We start from the raw sequence: 12,832 nt of genomic DNA, 5'->3' as shown, positions 1-12,832 counted from the left end.
AAGCCCCCACGACCGTTTGCCTGCCGCTGTTCTCGTTGCGCAAGCAATTGCATCTGCTCTGCGCGCCTTTCTCGCCATTGCTGCTTGTCGGTCGCTTCTCCCGCCGTTCCCTCGTCCACCCGGCTGTCGCGCTCCCTAGGAGGCCCCTGGATTCGCCTGCCTCGCCGTCTCGCGCCTCTCGCGACCTGCACATCACCACCCGGCACCACCTGGATACATGGCCGATATGAACCAAGAAACCATCCAGCAAAAGATCCAGCTCGCCCGACGCGACGCTGAGGCGCTCAAGGACAGGATAAAGCGCAAGAAGGATGAGCTGGCTGACACCACCCGTATGTTCTTTTTCCGCCGGGCTGCCACACCGCAACCACACCCCGAAGACGGCTAACACGATGCGCAGTTCGCGATGTCGCCAGAGACCGTGTCGAGGCTCTGCCGCGCCTCACCATGAAGACGAAGCGCACCCTCAAGGGCCATCTTGCCAAGATCTACGCCATGCACTGGTCGACCGACCGCAGACATCTCGTTTCCGCTTCGCAGGACGGAAAGCTCATCATCTGGGACGCTTACACGACGAACAAGGTCCACGCCATCCCCCTGCGCTCATCCTGGGTCATGACATGCGCCTACTCGCCGTCTGGCAACTACGTGGCCTGCGGTGGTCTCGATAACATCTGCTCCATCTACAACCTGTCGGCTCGGGAAGGCCCAACACGCGTGGCGCGCGAGCTGTCTGGCCACTCGGGCTACCTCAGTTGCTGCAGATTCATCTCCGACAAGCGCATCCTCACATCGTCGGGTGACATGACCTGTGTGCTATGGGATCTCGAGACCGGCTCCAAGGTACATGAATTTGCCGACCATCTCGGCGACGTAATGAGCTTGAGCATCAACCCGCTCGACCACAACCAATTCGTCTCTGGTGCTTGCGACGCTTTCGCCAAACTGTGGGACATCAGACAGCAGAAGTGCGTGCAGACCTTTGCCGCGCACGACTCCGACATCAATGCTATCCAATTCTTCCCCAACGGTAACGCCTTCGGTACCGGTTCCGACGACGCCTCTTGCCGTCTGTTCGACATCCGCGCCGACCGCGAGCTTGCGTCATACCAGGTACGCACAATGACATCCTGGATACATCAGATATTTGGATTACTAATTTGTGCGACGACAGATTCCCGAGCCAGTTTGTGGTATTACATCCGTCGCCTTTTCCGTTTCCGGAAGACTGCTATTCGCAGGTTACGACGACTTTGAGTGCAAGGTAAGCATACAGCGCTATGTCTATCGATTTCACAAGCTAACAATAGCTAGGTTTGGGACGTACTTCGCGGCGAACGCGTTGGCACATTGCAAGGACACGACAACCGCGTCAGCTGTCTCGGTGTCAGCAACGACGCGCTTAGTCTGTGCACTGGTTCATGGGACTCGATGGTACGTGGTGATTTCCTCTCTCTTCTTCTGATCTATGCGGTGGAACTTTCCGCTAGAATCCTGGTTTTCATATTGGTGTTTGAAAACAATATGGATACACTCTACCGCGGCCTTTGTTTCTATCCTCCTACACTCCATTTCGCAGACGGCTAACTTGTCAATAGCTGCGCATCTGGGCATAAGTGCCGTCAGCCTTACTCTTACAACTACGACGCCATGTAACGACGCCAATCCGAACGTGTGCGCCCTATCACTCCCTGTAATATTGGCAAACTACACCTACACCTACGACAGCGATCTCCCAACCTCCTGGCAATACCATACCCCTTGCTGCATCTCATCAGTCAGGAGAGAAATCGGAGCGCTGCCTCACCCTTTTTAAAGAATATAATACTCACACCTCACACTCACACGTTCTGTTGGATGTTGGAAAGGGACGGCATCGATGTGGCTACGGGTTGCGGTTGCACGCCTACTGATGTCTCAGGCGCCCGGTCAAATGGTCTTTATTTTGTTGCGGCTTTTCCCTTTCATACCACTTGTTCTCTATTCCTCTTCTTGTGTCTTTCTAATCACGAAAGCTCTTGTTTTCTCTTTTTTATATATCATGTCCGGGCTGGTGACGGGGAATGTAACTGCAGTAGCAAGCACGATATCTCACTTTCAAACCCGTGTGTCCCATTTCACATGTGTGTACGTGTGTGTTCGTGTGTTTTTCTCTTTGCGTTGTTATACTTGCCTGAAAAGCAAACCGGTTTTCTTCTCTTGAGCCTGCGGGATGGGCATGGATGGGGGCGAGGGGGCGATGTTATGTAATATTGAGACGAGGAAGCTTTACATGTGCATGTTGGATGGAAGACGGATAATGGCTTTTGGCGCTTTGGGGGATGGGAGATTCTGTGTGTACGATTTCCATGGGGCTTGTGCGAGGATGAGATGGGAGTTTTGAAGGGTAGTCGGCGAGTTCCTCTCTATATCAATATAAACTCTCTTAAAGTTTACGAAGCGTACAAGGTTGCTGTGGTGTGATGTTGTGACATGGTGTTTCTACGAATGATATGGTCTGACGAGTGCTTCAATGGTCCTTGCTAGTGTGTGCGCTGAACGATCTCAGCAGGTGCTTTCACAATAGTGTCGGACGTTTACTGTACACCTGTTTTTAAGTTTTGTGGACGAGAACGGCTTTTGCATGACATTGTTGTGACGACTTGTTATTATCCTTTGTTTTCCTCTTCTCCCTAGGATTAGTCGTCCCAAGGAACCTTGCAAAGTCTCGAGCGTTTGAGCGCTGGCTAGGTCGGTTCCAGCAGACAAGGACGCCATGTCCAGATCAGCTGAGAGAAGAAGGAAATACGGCTCAACGTTCCGGACTTGTAGACCGGCTTGTGACTGTCACTGTTGGGTGCGTCGCATGTTGATATATTTTGCGATATGCTGAGTGGATGAGGGACGCGGGAAGGTGGTGAAGTCTCATGTCTGCTGTGGGTGTAGATTGAGTTGGTGTGGAGATCTGTAGTAATGATGCCTATTCACCTTGTGCACAGCTTTCGCTCCGAATCTGGAACCTATTGTGGGACGAAGACGACCTAGGTACACTCTGGATATCCCGGGCGCTTCGATCAGGTCAATCTGGCAAAGAAGGAATTACGCTCAACGTTCCGAAGTTCTAGGTCTTGTCGCGACCGTTCCAATCTCAGCAGAGCGGTGAAGGCACTGGCGCTTGGAGCTTATTGTGATAACAGTGACGTGACTGTCTGTTAACGTTCATCGCGAGGCGGGTAAGGATCTTCGTTTGAGCCGAAGTGATGGCCGAGCACGCTTCTGCTTCATTTCAGGATGTGCAAGAGCCATGTCCCACGGCTCGTATTTTACAGCACGTGGCCATGCAAACGTCTATTCTTCAAAGGGGAAAGTCAATGCTATTTGGTTGGCATCAACATGCCTCAGTTATTGCCATTCTATTTTGGAACGGAGATTCGATGAACTGGAGCATCGTCTCCCTGTGGCACTGTAGCATTAACGTGCCTCAGCTATGAGCGCCCCCAATCTTAGGCTGCAATGCATGGCTGCTGGACCCTGAATTCGCAAAGCAAGCAATGGAAGCGCCTCAGCCGATGCAGGAGTCAATCGGAGAATAAAAAAATACACATCATGATTTGATGCTTCTAGAAGCGATCATGGAAGGATTCCTTCGCATGCCATGCGACCAGGGGACTCTGGTCAGGGATATGGCCGGGACGAGAATATCAAACAAGACCGAAAGCAAAGACGTCCCTCGGCCCCTTTAAACCCAGGCGTTGCATGACAGCTGCTGCCTCGAGAAGATTGAAACAGCCCAAACCGGTTGCATCGACCGATATCCGCAGTTGCCGTGACGTGTAGCCTTAAAACACGCAAGACGAGGACACGGCAATTTGGTGCTGCGACATGTCAACGTATCGAACGAGGCGTGTAGCAAGATAGTTCAGCATGCTGTTTCATCAGCGGACAGGCTTGGGACGCCATGGGGCGCCACCCGCAGCGCCTCGATTGGGCGGTGTAGGACGGGCGAGCGTGTTTCGAAGTCGAGCATGCTGTTTCATGAGGCCGACATGCCTTTGCCCCATCGCCAATCGAATACGGATGCTAACCTATACCGGCCTCGAGTGCATCACGAGTAGTACCGGTCAGCATCAGCCCTAAGCCCTAAAACAGGCACAACCAAGCGCATCCCTACCCACCGCACCGCATCGACCACGTTATCCACGTAACGCACGTTGTCGTCGTCGAGGCCTCCTCTCACCAATCTCCAGGCGCCCTCACCACGCACAGCCAATTGCAAGCCTGAAACCCACGAAAATAGCCCTGCAAGCCCACGTGCCAAGCCCTGCCCGCTAGTTGAATACCCATCATCCCAGACAGACCGACACGACACCGACCCCAAACCCGAACCACCGTGAACCTTGCAACGCAACGACTCCCTATCCTTTTTTTGCACCCTACCCAACGCGTCACCGGACACATACGAACCTATATCAGCCGGGCATCCCATCGTCGGGTCCCGCTTCTTTTTTCTCTTTCGTCATGACGACTACCGCCGCACAAGACGAATTCAACGACCTCATCCGCAGAAACGAAGACCTTGGCGACCGCAACCCACACCCAGAGGACATTGACAACGACTCTGACATCAGCGACCCTGAATCCCCGGGCCGAGCAAACGACTACCTCGAAAAGGTCGATACAGACGACGAACTCGACATCCCAGCCGACATGAGGGCAAACTACTACATGCCGAACCTCCGCTCGGAAGCAAACACCGGTCCCAAAGGTGTCATTGCTGATGCGCAGGCGTTTGAGCAGGCTAAGAAACAGGCGAGGCGGTTCACGTGGAAGAACAAGAGTGCGGCGCAGCCAGCGCAGTATAATGTTAGTGCGTATCGGGATGAGAAGAGCGCTTCGTCGGGAAGCGAGGATGATATGGATGAGGGCTTCATGAGGCAGTGGCGTGAGGCAAGACTACGTGAGCTACAGAATGTTGGCGAGAGGATACGGTCGAGGACGAACAGTCCTAGTAGGAGGATATATGGCGGTATGCCGCTTGTTGATGGAGAGGGGTATTTGGATGCTGTTGATAAGACGGCGTCTGGGACTGTTGTTGTCGTCTTCATCTACAACTCTGACGTATGTTGTCACCCTACTCTATCCCCATCCCAACAAAACGTATACTAACAACCCTTTCCAGCCCGACGCACTTGTATCCCAAAGCTTCGAGTCCGTAATGCGGGATGTAGCTAAGCGCAACGACACCGTCCGCTTCGTCAAGATGCACAACGACGACGCTGAGATTGAGGACACAGGTGTACCTGCCGTGCTAGCATACAAAGGCGGCGAGAAGTTTGCGGACATCATTCCGCTCGTTGATGCGCTGCCGGATGATAGCGAGTTGAGCGCAGTTGCGCTCGAGACGGTGTTTAGACAGTGAGCTCCCTCCTCCCCACCAAGCATGCGTAGACTTACTAATATTCTCTAGACGTCGCATCCTCTGAGCATGATATTCAGACTTCGCCATCTCACTACCACCTACGTACCTATCTCACAACCGTGATACCCATTTCGCGGTCTCTCCTCACGGTTCACTTCGGTGAAACATCGGCGTTACTATGTCATCGGGTCGCACCAAACCCTCTCCGACCCTGGTAGTTTCAGCACGGTACAACAATGCTCGCCTTGGCCCCTGCCTTCATCTCACCGCGGGATGACGGAAGCATGTTTGCGCGCAGCTTGTTGCAGTGATGAACCTCATCTCTTTTATGTCCTGATTATATATTTAGCGACGCGGTATTGTTTATATGCATGGCCGTGATTGGCGTTTTGGATTAGATTGGGTTGTTGGCCGCAGGGCTTTCTTGGTTATGAGAAGACTGTGCTTGCGACGAAAGGGTGTTGATAGATACCCAATATGATGTTAGATTTCCGAGAGTTTTTTTTACTTCTCGACGGTTTTAATATCGCTCTCGTCAGTTGCTTCTTTACTTGTTGATGTTTGATTCATCTAGTCTTCGTATCTAACTTCATCTTTTGCATGTCTCTTTCTTCGTCCCTGGTTACCAGACTTTCTCTGCTATCCTTGCTATCTTGTTAGTCCCTCATGTCTAGATGGCCATTTCGGATATTCTTCAGCTCAAATTTGCCCATGTAGGATGCAGAGGCAGAAGTGGGCACGTTGCTGTGCCACACGAGCGGCTCGCTCAACGGGCGTCTAGTAAGCGCCCACCCCCTTCGGTATGCTCCTGGGGCGATCATACCTCATTGAAGATGGAGGCAACTGTGTATAAGTACCCATTAGAAAATGATGGCTTTGCTGTATTTCATCACATTTCTCCTTTTCCAAGTATATAATTATGCCCTCATTTATGTCGTCGTTCCGCCGCGAATCCGCTCACGAGAAGGCGTCCTCATCCGGTCCTTCTCCGACCCCATCACCAACACGCAAGACGTCGGTTCCTCTTCACGTTTTATGCGAACGATGTCGCAAGATATCAAAGGAGTGCAGTGCTCTAGACTGGTTGCAGAGACCCCGTGGTCAACCCCCTTCATCGTGGCCTACCTTGAGCTTATCTACTGTCGCTCAACTTTCACAATCAGCGCCATCTTGCCATTTTTGTAAGATGGTGTTTGCAAAGTTACAGCGTGCGGCTGAACTGGGTGTACGTCCTACGGGCGACGCGGGTGTGTACTTCTGCCTGGAAACGCAAAAAGGGACAGATATCTTAGTCAGGATGGTTCTGGACAAGGGAAAAACGAAGAGTGCAGAGGGAGGAAGAACCTTTGCCACATTCAGACTCCAGACTTACAACAGTGAGTTTAGGAGTTATGTTTTCCGTGCTTTCATGGGCTGATGATTGAGAGTAGATGCCGACATAGGAGCATTTGACAACCATATTACCGCAAAAGAAGCACCGCTTCTCGCAAGCGATAACATCCAACAAGCCAAACAATGGCTGCAAACCTGTGTTGGAAGTCACACAAGCTGTAAAAGATTTCACAGCAGCACAATCAACACTCCCCAGCAACGACCAACGCGAGTCCTCGAGATAACAAACTCTAGCATCCGCCTCCGTTGCAACATGCAGAACGAACGCTTCGACTATCTCGTCTTGAGCTACATGTGGGGAACTAATCACACGCAACAACTCCGCCTCCTGCAGTCTAACATCAAAGACTTCCAAAAGGAGATTCCACGCACAAAGTTCGAGGCCTCGGACGTGTACAAAGAAGCGGTCCGCGTCACTCTTGCGCTCGGATACAAGTACCTTTGGATAGACAGTCTGACCATCATCCAAGACTCACCGGAAGACTGGGCTTACGAAGCCCGTCGCATGGCCATTGTATACGGAAACGCCACAGCAAATCTCGCCTTCCTCTTCCCACCCCACGCAGCCGACAAACCGCGCCAACGCGACGACCCGCGCGTTTGGAACCCATGTATCTTCCGCGCTCCATCTTCGCAAACACCCGGTATCTACGTCGAACATACAAAGTCCTCTCTCCGGCGGGACTACGCACCCGAGGAGAAAGCCCAAGACTGGCTCGTCCAACGCACCTGGCCTCTTTTCAACCGCGCATGGACGTTTCAGGAGTACCTCTTAGCACCCCGGACTTTGCTGCTTGGACACAAGAACCTCATGTGGCAGTGTTCAGAAGGGTTTTATGATGAATTACTCGGTGCCGTTGCGGAAACGCATACGACGACGCCTCAAGATCCCAAGCGTGGCAAGGATAGAGGAAAATCACGGTATTTTCCAGACACTATACATGAGATGAGTGTGCTGAAGAAGAAGAGAGGCAGTCTGAGTGAACCTGCGGTTCTGTCTTTTATGCTGGATTGGCAGAATCTAGTCGACGAATATCGGTCTCGCAAACTGTCTTTTGGGAAAGATAGAATCATTGCTTTTGCGGGTGTAGCGCGTGCGTTTTCCAATTTGGGCCAACTGACCTACCTAGCGGGCTTGTGGTGGGAAATTCTCCCCATTGCACTCCTTTGGTATGTTGACAAGAAAATGGCACCGCTTGTTCGTCGCGAGAATGGGTTGCCGAATGGTGAGCTACCGAGCTCGGTGTGGACGACTGAGATTGGAGAGAAGGTTGTACAACCAGAGTTACCGAGCTGGTCGTGGTTCTCCGTTCCGATATGGAGGTACTATCAACTGTACTTCCTATTTGGAGATGACGAGTTGGCGGTGCGGTGTAAGGGTTATAGCGACCCGAAGCTTGTGTGCTGGGACGATGTCTTCTGGGCAGAAGTCAAGGGGTTCAAGTTTGCGGGACTGGCGAAAGATCGTGTACCAGAGGGAGGTTTGTTTGACTTTTCCGGCCTGCAAGTCACGATTGCGGCATTGGTTTTGCCTGTCAAAGCGGATTGGCCAGCCGATCTGGCGACGCAGATGCGATGGCTGCAGCAACATACTGCTAGTTCTTCCGGAAGCAGTTTTCGTTGGGAACCAGTCTTGGAGTACTATCCTGATGATCCGGCTGGTCGTCCTTCGCCGCCTCGAAACGCAATCTATGCGTTGATGGCGGAGTTCCAGGTTGTGAGGACAGCGGGTAAAAATAACGTTCAGCGGCGGCTGGCTGGGTTGATGCTGGTGCCTGGAACTAAAGAAGGAACATGGAGGAGGGTTGGAGTGTGGAAGCTCAGGATCAATGTGGTTGATGTGCATGTCAGCGGGGAGAACATCGCGGAGGTCGCGAAGAGGTGGAGGAAGATGAGTGTGGTGTCGAATAAGTGGCAGCATGTGTTGATTACTCTGGCATAGCCTTTGCCGAGAGATTTATGTAGTGGATAGATGAGCAAGGCAATAATGAATATTCACAGGCAAAATACGTAGTCTGAGGTTTGAGGACGATAAGGGGCGCCTGGGAGTCAACAGTTGTATCTGAAGTTTATCTAGAAAGCTAGATTACCCTAGCTTCGCTACCGTTGCCTTGCACATGTTACTCGGGTACCTCCAAGCACCTGCATAGCTTGGTCGTGTACCTAATGCATCTTCCCTTCTGTTCTAGAACATCCTCGTCTGGGTATCATCCGAAATTCGGTAACTATGAGTGGCTCGCTCCTCGCTACCAAAAGAGGTGCCACTGGGGTCGAGTATATAACCACGCCCAAGCTTGCCCATTTTTTCTCAACCCACCCACAAAAGAATTCTTGCGCGAATCTCCATTAGCTTCAGCGCACCCAGATACTCACGACGATTACCCACAAGGACAACATCTCAAATTCTTGTGCCATGCCGCTTCCAATCGTGACACCTGGATCCGACAATGCGACTGATGATGGCCTACATCTGATGCTCGACTTACCGACTGAGCTATGATGCTACATTTTGGAACTGCTCATTGTCGACGGGCATTTCGAAGCTTATAACACACTTCTTGAACACCCGGAAGTCAGAGAGGTAGTGCGCTGCAACCTCAATACGCAGTTTAGGGCAGTCAAGCGATACAACAATCTCGCTGGTCAGCTCCAGCAAATCCTGGCTACTACAGTCCTACTATCAGCGCACACGAACAAGTCACGCTCACATGAGCTAGCGGAGTTTCTCGCAAACAACCTCTTCGATGAGAATCCACACGTGTCCGTAGATAACTCCAGTCAGGCTGTCACCGTTCTCCGAAAGTATCAAACATACTTGATTGATGCGGAAACCTTGACGGATCAATTTGCCAAGATAACGATAGGCAATGCCGCAGCTCGGTATTCCCGCGAGAAGTATCCTCGATACGGTGCCGACACATTGTCTAAAGTCGAACATCATCGTATACTCCGTACCTTCCTTCGGTTACAGCTCTATATCGAGATTCGGAAGCTGTATGGAGCAAGGAGAAGCCTCAAACGAAAGCTTCGAGGCCTGTTCTCCTTATGGACGACCTGGGAACTCGACGAGGTCAGAAGCCATGTCGAATGGATCAAGATCGAACGTTCAAGTCTACCGAAGCATTACGCCAAAAGTATTCGCAAACTGTTTGCCTTGGTAGATGCCCACTTCTACAACGACATGGCTCCGTATGTCAAAGCTCGGCCAGACCCTATGCTCGACCGGCATCGGCGTTCTAAATTCGCCAAGAAGTCGAAAAGATGGAACGACACACCTGCGACACTTGACGAGGGTAGAGCCGACGCGCGTAATAAAGACTGGAGACCTCTGGGATACACATCCGGATGTTATGCTGAGTACACTCAACGCGTATACCGAGAACACTTCCTCGCTGGAGGTTACCCACTCTGGTCTCGATTCACTACTGCACAATATGGGTGGTGGCATTACCGCAATATAGCCTCCAATTTGCAGTCGTGATTTGGACAGGTATATGTTACGGAAAGGTTTTGGCGATCAAAATATGGCTAAGGCGTTCATGTCGGACTCTCGCAATCCGAAGATCTGGTGTTAGGGTTGCATCATGTGCGGAACACGATGTAAATACTCCGGTGTTCGATAGGTTTCTTAATTCCGTGAATGAAATTGTAAAGTGGCACTCGGGATAGGTGCAGCTTGGCAACCCTGGCAATCTCTTAGATTGCTTACATAACCATGTTTAGCGTGGCTGTCAACCTCCCCGCGCGTTCGCTCCTTCGCATCAACGCATCAACATTCCATCTCAAACCGTCTCCTAGCGGAGCGGAGGCCGTGATTTGCGGACGAACACGATCGGTCGTCAGGCAAAGACCCTGAGAGTCATGGCGTCTTTCTGCTTCGAGTTAGGTTGGGTTCTATCCGCCCTGCCATGCCACCGTGAAACAGCTCAATCGCCGTATTGCTCAACGGCCCGACTTTGAACAACGCAGAAACATCAACGCACAATCTCCACGCTCATTCAGCGTGCGGACCGAACGCAACATGTATATGATAACCCAGTCATAACGGGCTTAATATGTTTCGAACGCTTCCATGAAGATCCGGAGGGGTAGGTTTATATAGCCAATATAGGTAGGGAAAGACCGATGCTCCAGTCAATCGTTTCTACATTCGTTTTCTTCAGTTTTCGTGCCTTTGCGCCCCTGTTCATTCTTTCCTAGAGCACCGCTCGTCCACATTCATTTCTGTCTGATCAATACTCATCTTGAAGATGAAGCATTTTCAACAATTACTCGCCGCCGGAGCGGGCTTCTCTTCGGTAGCGCACGCCGTCAACACTCTCGTCGATGTTGGCTACGCAAAGTATCAGGGAGCCGTCGTCGACTCGGAGCTTGGTGTCTCTGCCTGGAAGGGCATGCAGTATGGTGCACCACCTACTGGCGAGCGTCGATTCGCGGCACCACAAGACCCTATCGTCTCCGGCCTCATCAACGCTACTAGACACGGCGCAACATGCCCACCTAGCCGTCCTGACGACTGGACTGTTTCCGGAACCAATGACCGCTTCACCATTGCTGAAGACTGTCTTTACCTGAGCGTGTATGCGCCTTCCAAGGCCCGCGTCGACTCGAAGCTGCCAGTTGTGGTGTTCTTCCAAGGAGGTGGCTTCTCGTCGCAATCTAGCGCGAACTGGGATCCCACTGAGATCGTGGCAGATGGCCAGGTGGTCTTTGTGCAATTCAGCTACCGCGTCGGCTTGTACGGCTTCCTCAGCAGCGAAGCGGTCAAGGCAGGAGGCGGCGATGTCAACGCTGGGCTACGCGACCAGATCAAGCTCCTCGAGTGGGTCAAGGAGCATATCGACCAGTTCGGTGGTGACCCAGACCATGTTGTTCTTGACGGAGTCAGTGCTGGTGGATCGTCTGTTGCGCTCATGATGGCAGCCAACACGGGCAAGAAGCTGTTTGCTGGCGGTATCATGGAGTCGGGTGGCTGGGTCACGATGCGCACTCCGGAATTGGGCGAGGAACAATACCAGTGCTTGCTCGAAGACAAGGGTTGCGCCAATGCGACGGACGGCCTCTCCTGTTTACGTGCGTTGAACGAGTCGGCTATCCGTTCTTCCAACTGCTGGTTCAACCCCAACATCGATGGCGACCTCTACACCGACTCGCTTGTGAACCTCTTCGACCAGGGCAAGTACGCAAAGGTACCGACGATCATGGGCACTTGCGCTCAAGAAGGCACCAAGTACAACGCGCCAGAAGATCTCAACACTACGGCCGATGCAGTCAAATGGGTAGCCAACCAAGACCCAAGCTTGAGCAACTCTTCCATCTCGATCATCGATGATCTCTACATGAAACCCGCGAAGCCTTCATTCCCCGGCAAGGGACTCTACTGGCGCCACGCTGCTGACGCCATCGGTGATATCGGAACTCACTGCCCAACCCGCAACATCCAAAATGCGATCGCACGCGACGACGTACCCACGTACAACTACAAGTATGCCGTACAAGACCCGGCCGATGAGGCAGCCGGCTACGGCGCTTGGCACACCGTCAACGCATACGCTTTCTGGGGCGTAAACCGCACCGACGGCGGCGAACCACCCAGCTACTTCACCACCAACGCGCCCATCATCAAGCAAGTGCGCAGCTACTGGACCAGCTTCATCCGCAACCTTGACCCCAACACTGACCGCGCCAGCCGTGCTGTTGAGTGGAAGCCGTACACTGGTGCCGACTCGCGTGAGAGGCTCTTCATCCAGACGAACAACACGAAGATGGAGCGCATGAGCCCTGCGCAGGCGCTGAGGTGCGATGTTGTCAGGCCGATGAGCGATAACCTCGGTAAGCCGGTTGGAAAGGGTGTCGTTACGGAGTTTGATCCGAAGTTGGCGAAGAAGGTTAACGGGACGAGTGAGAGTACCGCGTGGAAGAAGGGGAAGAAGCAGGCAAGGAACTTTGCGCTGCACTACTAGGCGGTAGACAGTGGATGAGTCCGTCTATTCTCAAGTGAGCTTCATGGCATCTTGTCTTGTCGCGGGGTACATTCTTCAA

General features: G+C 52.4%; 4 protein-coding genes across 4 annotated transcripts; all 4 read left to right on the top strand.

Annotated features, from left to right (window-relative positions):
* Positions 1 to 226: 226 nt before the first annotated feature.
* AA0111_g2713 (Guanine nucleotide-binding protein subunit beta) lies at positions 227 to 1,616 on the top strand (the record flags this gene model as incomplete). The annotated part of the gene is made up of 5 exons (XM_028648515.1): positions 227 to 332; positions 401 to 1,113; positions 1,175 to 1,264; positions 1,315 to 1,434; positions 1,599 to 1,616. The coding sequence occupies 5 exons, from the start codon at positions 227 to 229 to the stop codon at positions 1,614 to 1,616; spliced, it is 1,047 nt and encodes a 348-aa protein (XP_028509337.1).
* Positions 1,617 to 4,497: 2,881 nt separating this feature from the next.
* AA0111_g2712 (hypothetical protein) lies at positions 4,498 to 5,462 on the top strand (the record flags this gene model as incomplete). The annotated part of the gene is made up of 3 exons (XM_028648514.1): positions 4,498 to 5,097; positions 5,159 to 5,394; positions 5,447 to 5,462. 3 exons carry the CDS (start codon positions 4,498 to 4,500, stop codon positions 5,460 to 5,462), a joined length of 852 nt encoding a protein of 283 aa, XP_028509336.1.
* A 1,581-nt stretch (positions 5,463 to 7,043) lies between these two features.
* Positions 7,044 to 8,732, top strand: AA0111_g2711 (hypothetical protein; the record flags this gene model as incomplete). Its single annotated transcript, XM_028648513.1, has 1 exon — positions 7,044 to 8,732. One exon carries the CDS (start codon positions 7,044 to 7,046, stop codon positions 8,730 to 8,732), a length of 1,689 nt encoding a protein of 562 aa, XP_028509335.1.
* Positions 8,733 to 11,040: 2,308 nt separating this feature from the next.
* On the top strand, positions 11,041 to 12,753 carry AA0111_g2710 (hypothetical protein; the record flags this gene model as incomplete). The annotated part of the gene is made up of 1 exon (XM_028648512.1): positions 11,041 to 12,753. The coding sequence occupies one exon, from the start codon at positions 11,041 to 11,043 to the stop codon at positions 12,751 to 12,753; it is 1,713 nt and encodes a 570-aa protein (XP_028509334.1).
* Positions 12,754 to 12,832: the final 79 nt, after the last annotated feature.

The sequence above is a fragment of the Alternaria arborescens genome, assembly GCF_004154835.1.
Source record: "Alternaria arborescens strain FERA 675 chromosome Unknown contig_5, whole genome shotgun sequence".
Lineage (NCBI taxonomy): Eukaryota > Fungi > Ascomycota > Dothideomycetes > Pleosporales > Pleosporaceae > Alternaria > Alternaria arborescens.
The sequence above is the reverse complement of the archived record's forward strand: the minus strand, read 5'-3'. Positions and strand labels throughout refer to the sequence as shown.